Source organism: Schistocerca nitens, chromosome 2 (genome assembly GCF_023898315.1).
Source record: "Schistocerca nitens isolate TAMUIC-IGC-003100 chromosome 2, iqSchNite1.1, whole genome shotgun sequence".
Classification (NCBI taxonomy): domain Eukaryota; kingdom Metazoa; phylum Arthropoda; class Insecta; order Orthoptera; family Acrididae; genus Schistocerca; species Schistocerca nitens.
Window position 1 is genome coordinate 685631977 of NC_064615.1, and position 13640 is coordinate 685645616.

At 48.2% G+C, this 13640-nt stretch overlaps 1 protein-coding gene across 1 annotated transcript in view; it reads right to left on the reverse strand.

Annotated features, from left to right (window-relative positions):
- Nucleotides 1–13241, reverse strand: part of LOC126235252 (uncharacterized) — a 37442-nt gene extending 24201 nt beyond the window's left edge. Inside the window, exons 1-2 of the mRNA XM_049943982.1 lie at nucleotides 12901–13241; nucleotides 12390–12858 (exon numbers count right to left, since the gene is read on the reverse strand). Of these exons, the coding sequence (XP_049799939.1) occupies nucleotides 12390–12858; nucleotides 12901–13241 (810 nt within the window). The remainder of the gene's footprint in view (nucleotides 1–12389; nucleotides 12859–12900) is intronic.
- Between the last annotated feature and the right edge of the window lie 399 nt (nucleotides 13242–13640).

Consider the following 13640-nt stretch of genomic DNA (forward strand, 5'->3'; position numbering starts at 1 on the left):
AACGTCAAGAGACGATAATGGAATGTCTGTAACGTACTTGGAGTCTTGTGGATGGGAATCAGAAGACTGTCGAGGAAACTTTTTGGAATCTGCATGATAGGCGACTTAAGGTCCTGACAAATTTCCGTCCACACTGGTGCCAGCCGAGGACGAAATGTCCGATATAACTCTAGTGGGGGGCCGTCAAATCCGGGCAACTTGTTCATAGAACCCTCCTGGATTGCATCGTGGACATCATTCACCGTGACGTCGGCAAGCAGATCCATCGTTGCGTCCCCAGGAACCAAGCGAAAAGAGAGCTAGGAGATCACCATGATGGTGGCAGGGTGTGACATTGCACGGAGTACAATGTATCATAATGTGCATTGAGTATCTAAGTGCCATCCATCATCAGTTGTATCTTAGTCAAAGTGGTCTGATGGTGGTGCTATTCCACTATTGTGTGGTACATAGATGGTCGCTCCAGCGCTAACTTTTTATGTATACACAGCTTGACCATAGGACCTTCAAGGTGATATCGAGAGAGGACAGTGATCTATGCCTTGGCGTGATTCTCCATCACCTGATGCTCTGGCGAATACGGCATCATAGTATATTCCCATGGAATGGTGAAGTACAAGTCCTAGGTTCATTACCACCACGCCGGGGGCTACCTTCCAGAAGTACAGAGGACCCACTGTGAAAGGGCAGACTGATATGCATCGCAGCGTCAACAGCTGGCTGTCCATCTGGCCTTGTTGAGCTGCCATCATTCGAGTGAAATAAGATGGTTCATGTTCAGTTCCTAAGGTCCCTGGTCGCGTCACACCCTTTGGCGTCAGAGATTGATGACACAGATAAAGGCGTCATGGTCAGAGAATGCAACAGGCCAGAATTCAGCAGCCTGCACCCCACCGAAAATATCGTGGGCGATGCAAACACGATCGAGGCTACTGGAAGAACGGCTAGTGAAATGCGTAAACCATAGGCGATCACCGTGGGCACGCTCTCAATAGTCCACAAGGTCGAAGTGTTGGATAATTGCAGCTAGTGCTACGCAGAGTGAGTGACATGAAAGATTGGGCGCCAGGGTGGTGATGAAGTGGCCACCTCGGAGCAGAAAGTGAAACATTCGCAGCAGAGACCTGAACAAGATAGCACATAGATGTCGATGATCCTGGGAGCCATACCTCTAGCATCCAGAAGATAGGCAACTGCATCAACGACGATACCATCACGTAAGGTAATCGCTACCCCACTACCAGTTGGGGAAGCGTGGGAGAAGTGTGCTGTAAAGCCATGAGAACACCTCAAAGTTCAACATGCACCTCCTCAAGGAGGACAACGTCAATGTCTGTATTAGGCAGCATTTCAGGCAGTAATACCAGTTTATAGTACATTCAAGTGGTATTGACATTGACCATGGTTATGTGATGATTAAAAATCTCTCATTGCCTGGAGGATGGGTTATACACTCCTGGAAATTGAAATAAGAACACCGTGAATTCATTGTCCCAGGAAGGGGAAACTTTATTGACACATTCCTGGGGTCAGATACATCACATGATCACACTGACAGAACCACAGGCACATAGACACAGGCAACAGAGCATGCACAATGTCGGCACTAGTACAGTGTATATCCACCTTTCGCAGCAATGCAGGCTGCTATTCTCCCATGGAGACGATCGTAGAGATGCTGCATGTAGTCCTGTGGAACGGCTTGCCATGCCATTTCCACCTGGCGCCTCAGTTGGACCAGCGTTCGTGCTGGACGTGCAGACCGCGTGAGACGACGCTTCATCCAGTCCCAAACATGCTCAATGGGGGACAGATCCGGAGATCTTGCTGGCCAGGGTAGTTGACTTACACCTTCTAGAGCACGTTGGGTGGCACGGGATACATGCGGACGTGCATTGTCCTGTTGGAACAGCAAGTTCCCTTGCCGGTCTAGGAATGGTAGAACGATGGGTTAGATGACGGTTTGGATGTACCGTGCACTATTCAGTGTCCCCTCGACGATCACCAGTGGTGTACGGCCAGTGTAGGAGATCGCTCCCCACATCATGATGCCGGGTGTTGGCCCTGTGTGCTTCGGTCGTATACAGTCCTGATTGTGGCGCTCACCTGCACGGCGCCAAACACGCATACGACCATCATTGGCACCAAGGCAGAAGCGACTCTCATCGCTGAAGACGACACGTCTCCATTCGTCCCTCCATTCACGCCTGTCGCGACACCACTGGAGGCGGGCTGCACGATGTTGGGGCGTGAGCGGAAGACGGCCTAACGGTGTGCGGGACCGTAGCCCAGCTTCATGGAGACGGTTGCGAATGGTCCTCGCCGATACCCCAGGAGCAACAGTGTCCCTAATTTGCTGGGAAGTGGCGGTGCGGTCCCCTACGGCACTGCGTAGGATCCTACGGTCTTGGCGTGCATCCGTGCGTCGCTGCGGTCCGGTCCCAGGTCGACGGGCACGTGCACCTTCCGCCGACCACTGGCGACAACATCGATGTACTGTGGAGACCTCACGCCCCACGTGTTGAGCAATTCGGCGGTACGTCCACCCGGCCTCCCGCATGCCCACTATACGCCCTCGCTCAAAGTCCGTCAACTGCACATACGGTTCACGTCCACGCTGTCGCGGCATGCTACCAGTGTTAAAGACTGCGATGGAGCTCCGTATGCCACGGCAAACTGGCTGACACTGACGGCGGCGGTGCACAAATGCTGCGCAGCTAGCGCCATTCGACGGCCAACACCGCGGTTCCTGGTGTGTCCGCTGTGCCGTGCGTGTGATCATTGCTTGTACAGCCCTCTCGCAGTGTCCGGAGCAAGTATGGTGGGTCTGACACACCGATGTCAATGTGTTCTTTTTTCCATTTCCAGGAGTGTATAAACATAGAGGAAGCATAGGGCTCCTTGATAGGCTCCTGTGGAACGGCATATAACTGTAATAAAAAGAGAGAGTGGACCCCTTAAATGGGGTTCCATCGCTCTGCTCACCTTCAGAAGTCGAATCCTCAGTATCAATGTCGTCCACCCAGGAGATAGACGTCTCACTGGGCCATTTCAATGGAACACTATCAGAGGTGCGCCCACAGTAAGGGGGGAAACACCATCAGAAGGAGGCAGGGAAAGGTCGTGTTTGTAGGTGGATGCTCACCAGAGATGGAGTGAGGGAGAGACATCACGCCCTCTAGTGACAAGGCACTGGAGAACAGTGCATCATCAGTATAAGGATCGTCATCCTGTGCACACATCGAACGGAGCCAGTAATCACAAGTGGTGTGGAGCTGTCTCTTCCGGCGACTGTTTCTTCTTAACATGTTCTCCTGAGTCGGAAAGTGGACGGCTGTCTTTCGACATGTGACCAGATGGCAGAAAAGTGGAGGTCGGTACAGCTCTATGATTAATATCCATGGGGTCGGGACGGATGTATGGCACCTCTGACGGCCAACCTCCATTGGTACTGCCTCTGGCGGCAGTGTAAGAGAGACAGGCAAAACGTTCATCGAGGCAACGAGAGTAGATGACGCTGGTGCCGACTGATTCAGAGGGGCCACAGGGGGCAGCCCCATCATGGATGTTTAAGATAGAGCTAACACAGTGGGTGTCGCTGGGAGAGCGACGTCTCCAATTAGCGTCTGAACCAGTCTACGTCGAAGACGTTCAGAACCAACATGACCTACCTTACCACAACTTGAACAACTCAGCAGCTGGCCATCAGAAGTGATGATAGCCGTGCAGCTGGCAATAACCAGGTAGTAATGCACATATTTCCTAAGTTCAGTTTTTATCTCATGAACGCCATTGAACACATGGTAGATTCCTAACGTCTTCCATGTTTCTGCAACGTGACTGACAACGTTACCATAACGTTTAAAGGCGGTCAACACAACGTCCCACGGCACCTCAAATGCAAATCTATCTACATTGCCCTTTAGTATTACACGCTACTGTGCCATTAGGCACCATCAAAAGTAAAATGCCAGCAGCAAATACGTATTGTCAAATATATAAAACACTTTCTTGAACATCTTAAGTTAACGGGTACGTAACACTCTCCGAAGCTCAATTATGAATTAAAAGCAACTGCACTCACTGATAGCACATTGTACTATCAGGTAAGGTGTATATTCCAACTCTTAACTATGATAGCGCCCAGCGTAAAATCTTTGGAAGTTTTTATATCAGATTCCAGGAAATAATATTTAAAAAGAATAGTAATATAGAGAATGGTTCTTTGGTTGTGTCAAGGCCGGCCGGAGTGGCCGTGCGGTTCTAAGCGCTACAGTCTGGAGCCGAGCGATCGCTACGGTCGCAGGTTCGAATCCTGCCTCGGGCATGGATGTGTGTGATGTCCTTAGGTTAGTTACGTTTAAGTAGTTCTAAGTTCTAGGCGACTGATGACCTCAGAAGTTAAGTCGCATAGTGCTCAGAGCCATTTGAACCATTTTTTGGTCGTGTCAAAACATCTTTAGCAGCATTGTTTGGGAAGCATAACGGAGAGCATGAATGTATTACATTTCGAATAAAAATGGTGGTCGTTGTCAAATATAGAGATTTTTTTTTGCTATTTTGCACGTCAAGAGTAGGGTACGTGAATATGTAAATCGAAGACAAAGATGTGGAAGGGGCACTTCTTGGTCCATTTTAGCGACGTTGTCGTTGAGAAGCAGCCACCAACACAATCCATTTAGTGATCGTTGATGGCTAATGTTTCCTGTTGGTTATTGTGTACAGATGTTACGCAACATGGAACAAAGGTGCATTATTGTTTTTTTTTTAATTTGTTCATTTCCTAGGTTATCACATATAAACATTCGAAGATTTTACCATAAATGGCATAGCTATTGGAGGGGATGTATACGTGACATGATATGTTTGGTTGGTGAGGGTAACTGCCTTTAGCTAGCAACTGAGAACCCTGAGAGTGTTTTGCGCCGACATGAAATGTTCAAATACGTTTGACAGTGCTGCTGGCTTTCTAGTTTTTAAAGTGTCTAATGATTTAGTAACTTCAAGGTATGAAATACTACAGGGCAATGTAGATACTTTATATGGTTGTTATTACGGTACGTGTAGTATTGCTATGATATGTCTTTCCTTCTCTTATAGCTTCTGATGATCGGATAATGTAGTCCCGAAACACGTTATACTAAATAAATCACGTAATCGACAACTCGTGTGTAATATTGTCAGTACTGATTCAGGATACAATTGTAAGATGGTTTCACGACAGATAAATGGTAATTTCTTGACTGGAATAATAGAATACGTTTGGAGTCTCAGTTGAGAAACTGTATGCCAATGTTATACAGCAAATGTGACCAAGAAACAAGCGAGGGGCAGTAACGTATCTTGAACTGAGACATTCTTTGATACGTTTTAGATTTTCACTGTAGATGAACAAGTTTTTATTTAAGATAGTTGCTTTAACTCTCAGTGGCCATTATAAGGGTTTTGCGACTTTATTTTATAGGAATCATGCGGAACACTCAGATCGCAAGTGATTATTGCTATTGGATATTGATAATGCTGCTAGTAATCAAAACTTACAGTGATACAGCATTTTCTTCATGATTCGTATTACTTTTCTGTGGTTTTAACTTTACCATATGGATAGTAAAAATTGCAGGTCGAGTATGGGCGGATGCTTTACCACACTCTCTATGCCGTGATCCTCTGCAAGATAACTCTCAAACTGACTAGCCACAAAACAACAGAATTTAACTAACTTTGTCAGTTTAATACATGAACGTTGTCACAGTCTCTCTGTAATCTTCTGGTTCCACCAAAATAGCTTGTAGTGTCACCGCCAGACACCACACTTGCTAGGTGGTAGCCTTTAAATCGGCCGCGGTCCGTTAGTATACGCCGGACCCGCGTGTCACCATTATCAGTGACTGCAAACCGAGCGCCGCCACACGGCAGGTCTAGTCTAGAGAGACTCCCTAGCACTCGCCCCAGTTGTACTGCCGACTTTGCTAGCGATGGTTCACTGCCTACATACGCTCTCACTTGCAGAGATGACAGTTTAGCATAGCCTTCAGCTACGTCATTTGCTACGACCTAGCAAGGCGCCATATTCAGTAATGAGACTGAATTCTGAACAGATAATACTGTGAATCGTTTACCGTCAAGAGCGACGTTCATCGTTATTGGATTAAAGTGAAGTATCAAATTAATTACGTCCGCTTTCTTAATTCTAATTCCTTGTCATGTTCCAGACCTCACGTCAGTATAATTCTTCCCTCCTCACGCCAGCCTGCGTGAGCTAAAGCGCGTGCATTTCGGCCTCCTCTAGTAACACGGTGTTGGCTCTTCTGCCAACACAACATAGCTGACAAATGAGCGATATTCATTATAAAGCAAACCAAGAGTCATGCAGTGTTGTTAGCCAGGAGACTCTGAGGTTTAAGTTCAGTAATAATGTCGGAAAAGGTTTTCTTGCTCCATGTACTATGTCCCTTTCTCTTACGGCGTGTTAAGGGTTGTGGTGTAGTTGTATGTGTGGAACAGAGGTGTATGAAGTGTGGTCTCATGTTTATGTTGTGTAATGGTGAGAAAAAGGAGAGGAGAAACCCAATGCTGGCACAAACTCGTACAGCACCAAGGAGACGACGAGCTTAACGTCCTCAGTGAGCGGAGGGAGTACGGTCAACATTGTCGCTCGCCCTCGCTGCACGAAACACTGCGGAGGGGTTTCTAATTTAATCCACGACACTAGCGCATAGTCTGGCGATCAGCAGCGTATGGCTTCTCTCTTGAAAGCCTTCTTTGTCGGCCAGAAACGGACGACAAAAATTTCCTCCGACAGCAGGACTCGAACAATCCATCTCCAAGTCGAGCGCCACCGCATGGGCGTACATCAACTACCTCAACAACGTAGGCAGGTCTTTCTTAGAAACATGAGCGTAATTTGAAAATTAGATTTGCACATATTTCCTACGTGAAAAATAAAATACAGTTTGCTGGACAGCTGTCGGAAGTAAGATACAAGATCATTCAAAAAGAACATACGTACTTCAGCAACATGTATTTATCAATGTGTAAGATTTAGAACTATGAATTTTGGGACACATACTTACGAATCTCTTTAAGTTTAGATTACAGATGTTAATATGTTCACCATCAGCGACACGAACAACACCACGTCGATACTCGAATTCCTCCCGTAATGGGGTAAGCATGTCCATTGTCACTGATGTTATGGCAGTACGCATCCGGTTCTACAACCCTTCATAACCAGCCGAGGTTTCAGATCACGCGAAATTGTAGTTGTAGACAGTTGTAGCTCCCGACTGGCAAGAGAAGTGTGCTTTATAGGATTACTCTGGGAAGCGGTTGCAACTCATGCAACATTTTTGTCGGAAACATGAAGGCGGCCAGGACTCTTTCCTATACAGAATACGATTGGATGGTTGTATTCTCAGTCGAGAAACTGTATGCCAATGTTATATATCAATTGTGACCAAGAAACAAGCGAGGGGCAATAACGTACCTTGAATTGAGACATTCTTTGGTAAGTTTTAGATTTTCATTGTAGATGAACAAGTTTTTATTTAAGATAGCTGCTTTGACTCTCAGTGGCCGTTGTGAGGGTTTTGTGACTTTTTTTAGAGGTCTAAAAACTGTCGATACCATCTGCGAGTGTTGAATCTATTCGGATGATGAGCTTGCTACCACAGGCTGAAATATCTTTGCACTATAACCACGGAATTACACTTGACAAATTCGAGAACACAAAATGATTTCTGCTGTGGAGCAGCCTTTTCGCAACATATGACTCTGATATGAAACTTCCTGGCAGATTAAAACTGTATGCCGGACCGATACTCGAACTCGGGATATTTGCCTTTCGCGGGCATGTGTTCTACCATCTGAGCTACACATGCTAGACTCGCGCGCAGTCCTCACAGCTTTCACAAGTTTCATATCAGCGCACATTCCGGTGCAGAGTGAATATCTCATTCTGGGAACATCCCCCAGGCTGTGGCTAAGCCATGTCTCCGCAATATCCTTTCTTTCAGGAGTGCTAGTTCTGCAGTTCGCAGGAAAGCTTCTGTAAAGTTGGAAGGTAGGAGACGAGATACTGGCACAAGTAAAGCTGTGAGGACGGGCCGTGAGTCGTGCCTGGGTAGCTCAGATGGTAGAGCACTTGCCCGCGAAAAGCAAAGGTCCCGAGTTCGAGTCTCGGTCGGTGCACACAGTTTTAATCTGCCAGGAAGTTTCATATCAGCGCACACTCCGCTGCGGAGCGATAGTCTCATTCTACGAGTTTGTTGCTCAAATAACTGAGCCGTGGCGCAGCGATAGATAGTTTTGACAATACAGAACTATGTAATGCGTATATTCTTTTTGAAAGAGCCTGAACATTTATTTTTTATGATACTGAATAACTGCAATAGACGGTACATAGATGACGTCTAAGAATATGAGCTATCTGCCAGACTACCTGTTAATAATTTTGAATAATTAAGTACTTGGTTCATAAACCAGCAAATGGTACACTATCTGATCAAAAGTGTCTGGATACCTATATGTAATGCAGAATTGGCCACTCGATAACGTCACGAGACACCAGACCGCTAGCATAAAAGGAAGCGGGGAGTACTGTGTTGTCAGCAGAGAAGCTCTGACAGCAATTGGTCACGAGAACACAATGACTTCGAACTAGGCTAGTCACTGGATGTCACCTGAGTAAAAAATCCATCTGGACATTTCAACTCTTCTTAAGCTATCCACAACGGCCTTGCCGCAGTCGATACACCGGTTCCCGTGAGATCACCAAAGTTAAGCGCTGTCGGGCGTGGTCGGCACTTGGGTGGGTGACCATCCAGGCCGCCATGCGCTGCTGCCATTTTTCGGGGTTCACTCAGCCTCGTGATGCCAATTGAGGAGCTACTCGACCGAGTAGTAGCGGCTTCGGTCAAGAAAACCATCATAACGACCGGGAGAGCGGTGTGCTGACCTCCGCCCCTCCTATCCGCATCCACAGTTGAGGACGACACGGCGGCCGGATGGTCCAGGTAGGCCACTCGTGGCCTGAAGACGGAGTGCTTTTTAAAGCTGTCCATGTCGACTGTTGGTGATGTGGCTCTGAAGACGTAACTTGAAGGAACAGCCACAGCTAAACCAAGGCCAGGCAGACCTCATGTGCTGACGGATACGGACCGTCGACGATTGCGGAGAGTGGTTGTAAAAAATCGCATGAAATCAGCGGAAGGAATCACTCTTGAGTTCCAAAGTGCTACCAGCAGCTCAGCTAGCAGAATGACTGTGCATAGGGAATTAAAAACAATAAACTGCAACGGTCGAGAAACTTCTTATAGGCCACACAGTTAAGATCAGCGCTTGAGGCAGTGTAAACAGCGACGCAACTGGACAGTGGATGACTGGTAACGAGCGGTTTGGAGTGACGAGTTACGCTGTACTCTGTACGCTGCGGCTGTCCGATGGAAGAGTTGTTAGGGTTTCGCGAATGCTTGGAGAAAGTTGCTTGTCATCATATGCTAACAATGAAATATGGAGGAGGTGGTGGTAAGGTGTGAGAGCGTTTTTCGTGGTTGGTGTGTGGTTGCTTAAGAAAACGCTAATTGCGGAAGGATGTGAAAACCTTTCAATTGTGTACAGTGGAGGAACACTTCAGAGACGATGATTGTATCAGAACGACAATGTGCTCTCTCATAAAGCAGCATTGTGAGGTGAGTCGGTACAAACCCACGTTACTAGATGAATATTTCTAGTATGCAAGGATTTCTTTGTGGAGAGCGAGCGCGCTACATGGCGCGCGATTCGCGGAAGCGCGTGGCGCGCCCCCGCGAGATTTGCAAAAATTAAAACTTGATTTACGGACGATAGAGTAATTCTAGAAATTAAAGTAACATAGTAAATGAGACGTACTTTTTAGCGCGGTTCCGATGGTGAACTTATTTCTGTCGAGGGATGTATGTATCAAAATTTGTAATCTTAACTGGTGAGACTGACACTTAAATAACCAGGGGGTTGGAGATCCGAGCCCATATAAGCGAGCGGCCATCTTGGCCAGGGGTCGGTCGCTGGTCAGTCGTTTTGGAGGGTGGCCCATGTGGTCGTTTAAGTAAGAATTTTTCGCGCCCATTTATTTCGACGAGGAGTATTGTTTAATAGTGCAAGTGTGCAAGCATATACACTCCTGGAAATGGAAAAAAGAACACATTGACACCGGTGTGTCAGACTCACCATACTTGCTCCGGACACTGCGAGAGGGCTGTACAAGCAATGATCACACGCACGGCACAGCGGACACACCAGGAACCGCGGTGTTGGCCGTCGAATGGCGCTAGCTGCGCAGCATTTGTGCACCGCCGCTCTCAGTGTCAGCCAGTTTGCCGTGGCATACGGAGCTCCATCGCAGTCTTTAACACTAGTAGCATGCCGCGACAGCGTGGACGTGAACCATATGTGCAGCTGACGGACTTTGAGCGAGGGCGTATAGTGGGCATGCGGGAGGCCGGGTGGACGTACCGCCGAATTGCTCAACACATGGGGCGTGAGGTCTCCACAGTACATCGATGTTGTCGCCAGTGGTCGGCGGAAGGTGCACGTGCCCGTCGACCTGGGACCGGACCGCAGCGACGCACGGATGCACGCCAAGACCGTAGGATCCTACGCAGTGCCGTAGGGGACCGCACCGCCACTTCCCAGCAAATTAGGGACACTGTTGCTCCTGGGGTATCGGCGAGGACCATTCGCAACCGTCTCCATGAAGCTGGGCTACGGTCCCGCACACCGTTAGGCCGTCTTCCGCTCACGCCCCAACATCGTGCAGCCCGCCTCCAGTGGTGTCGCGACAGGCGTGAATGGAGGGACGAATGGAGACGTGTCGTCTTCAGCGATGAGAGTCGCTTCTGCCTTGGTGCCAATGATGGTCGTATGCGTGTTTGGCGCCGTGCAGGTGAGCGCCACAATCAGGACTGCATACGACCGAGGCACACAGGGCCAACACCCGGCATCATGGTGTGGGGAGCGATCTCCTACACTGGCCGTACACCACTGGTGATCGTCGAGGGGACACTGAATAGTGTACGGTACATCCAAACCGTCATCGAAACCATCGTTCTACCATTCCTAGACCGGCAAGGGAACTTGCTGTTCCAACAGGACAATGCACGTCCGCATGTATCCCGTGCCACCCAACGTGCTCTAGAAGGTGTAAGTCAACTACCCTGGCCAGCAAGATCTCCGGATCTGTCCCCCATTGAGCATGTTTGGGACTGGATGAAGCGTCGTCTCACGCGGTCTGCACGTCCAGCACGAACGCTGGTCCAACTGAGGCGCCAGGTGGAAATGGCATGGCAAGCCGTTCCACAGGACTACATCCAGCATCTCTACGATCGTCTCCATGGGAGAATAGCAGCCTGCATTGCTGCGAAAGGTGGATATACACTGTACTAGTGCCGACATTGTGCATGCTCTGTTGCCTGTGTCTATGTGCCTGTGGTTCTGTCAGTGTGATCATGTGATGTATCTGACCCCAGGAATGTGTCAATAAAGTTTCCCCTTCCTGGGACAATGAAATCACGGTGTTCTTATTTCAATTTCCAGGAGTGTATTTGGTAAACTGGAAGTGCTACTATTATTTGTGTGAGTACGATTTACGAGGTATACATCGTCGTAAGTGAACATGTGGCGAACTGTGATTTCACTTCAAAACTGTTAGAACAAAGAGGACAGTGGGACTTGTGGTTCTGTTCGAATTATTTGAACAATTTTCGTTTGTAGCAGCCCACATTATTGCTATTGGGGCTCGGAGTCAAATTATTATTAAAGTAAAATTGTAAACCGTCTCACCAGTGCTAATTTCATTGTGTAAAAGAAAAGCCAACGCCAATAAATAATGATTGAACTGTGTTGTGAAAAATGATGTTAGTATAATAATCACCTAATTCTTGTTCCGTAGCATAAACTGTACTCATGTCTGAGTGAATAATTAATTCAAAAGCTATAACAAATGTGCGGGTGTGGAAGTGTACTAATGCACCAAGTGTGGAAATCATCCTCTGAGACATACGTGAGAGCAAAAATTTGCAGTAACATTTTTTAACCAACATTTTTATGTGCAAATTCGTGTGAACATTCGCAACCGCACTTATTCTTTATTTTTACCGCTCCGTCGCAGAGGGGATGGGTGGTCGACAAAAACTTTCTTGTGATTACCTCCCCTGGTCTCTTGAGGTAGAATGGTCTGCTATTATTAGCAAACGTTCAGACGTCTAACTCAAAGTGTCCACAGCACAGTTCTAGCCGTCATAAATGTGAAGAGTGGACATTCCCTATATCGACTAGAAGGTATCCCAGTAATTTTCATCAGATAGTGTGTACCCTCATTGGATAATTCATAATAGTGTAGTGTGAATGCTCACCTGGAAATCGACAAACCGTAAGTCGACAGGCTTTCCATCACGGTACTTAACCATTATGTTCTTATTCCATACATCGGCATGTACCAGAACTTTGAAATCGCTCTGATCACAACTTCGAGTGACCGCATGCACGATTTTGTCCACCCATTCCTCGGAGTCTGTCTTGTATTTCTTCGAATACTTGTAACAGTCAGGGAAGTTCCCGAGCGCGACCCCGATGCTGCGGAACTGCTTCCTGTGGTACGGCTGCAGCAGGCTGGCGACAGGCGGTTGCCAGACGGGGTCTCGCCGCAGCAGGGGGTCGGCGCCGGAGTCGGGGCGGGCCAGGTCCAGCGTGCAGGAGGCGGCGTGCCACTGCGCCAGCCTGTCCAGCACCAGGCGGCAGTGCTCCAGGTCCAGGAAGCCGGCTGGCGGGGGGCCGTAGCCCGCGGCCGACAGGTCCTCCATCACCAGCACGTCGACGGGCGAGCTGGCAGCCAGCAGGCAGCGCGGAGCCACGGCCTCAGCCTGCAGGCGGCGCAGCGCCTCGTGCACGGCAGGCACCAGGCTGGTCAGCATCAGCGTCTCCCTGGGGAACAGCTGCTGGAGCCTGCTGACCTCCGACACGATCCCCGTCTCATAGGTGCACTTCACTATCAAACGCCATGCGTGAACTTCCGCCTCTGCTGCTACTTCCACTTTCGCGGTCACTCTGTACAGCCTGCTCGTATAGCCTCTCTGCGTCTTGTTGGCGTTTTCCACCGTCATGGAAGCCACCCTCGGGGATTTACCACTGTACTCTGGCTTCAGAGCGACTGCGATGTATTCTCTGTTCAGCCACTCCGGAGGCTGACAATCAGAGTCTCTTCCCATACTGAGCTTTCTTCAACACCTGTATGATTCCAACCAAAATAGTCAGCGAATCTGGTTGCAGAGTGTGTGTTTAAAAAAAATATATCATTTTGAGCTGTACAATTTTCAGTTCACTTGCTATCGATCAATGTAGAATTTCTTTTCTCTTTATCAAGCACATATCACCACAGCATATCAACAGAATAAGGTGATGTTCATACACTACTGGCCATTAAAATTGCTACACCACGATGACGTGCTACAGACGCGTAATTTAACCGACAGGAACAAGATGCTGATACATGCAAATCATTAGCTTTTCAGAGCATTCACACAAGGTTAGTGCCGGTGTGCGACACCTACAACGTGCTGACATGAGGAAAGTTCCAACCGATTTCTCATACACAACCAGCAGTTGAC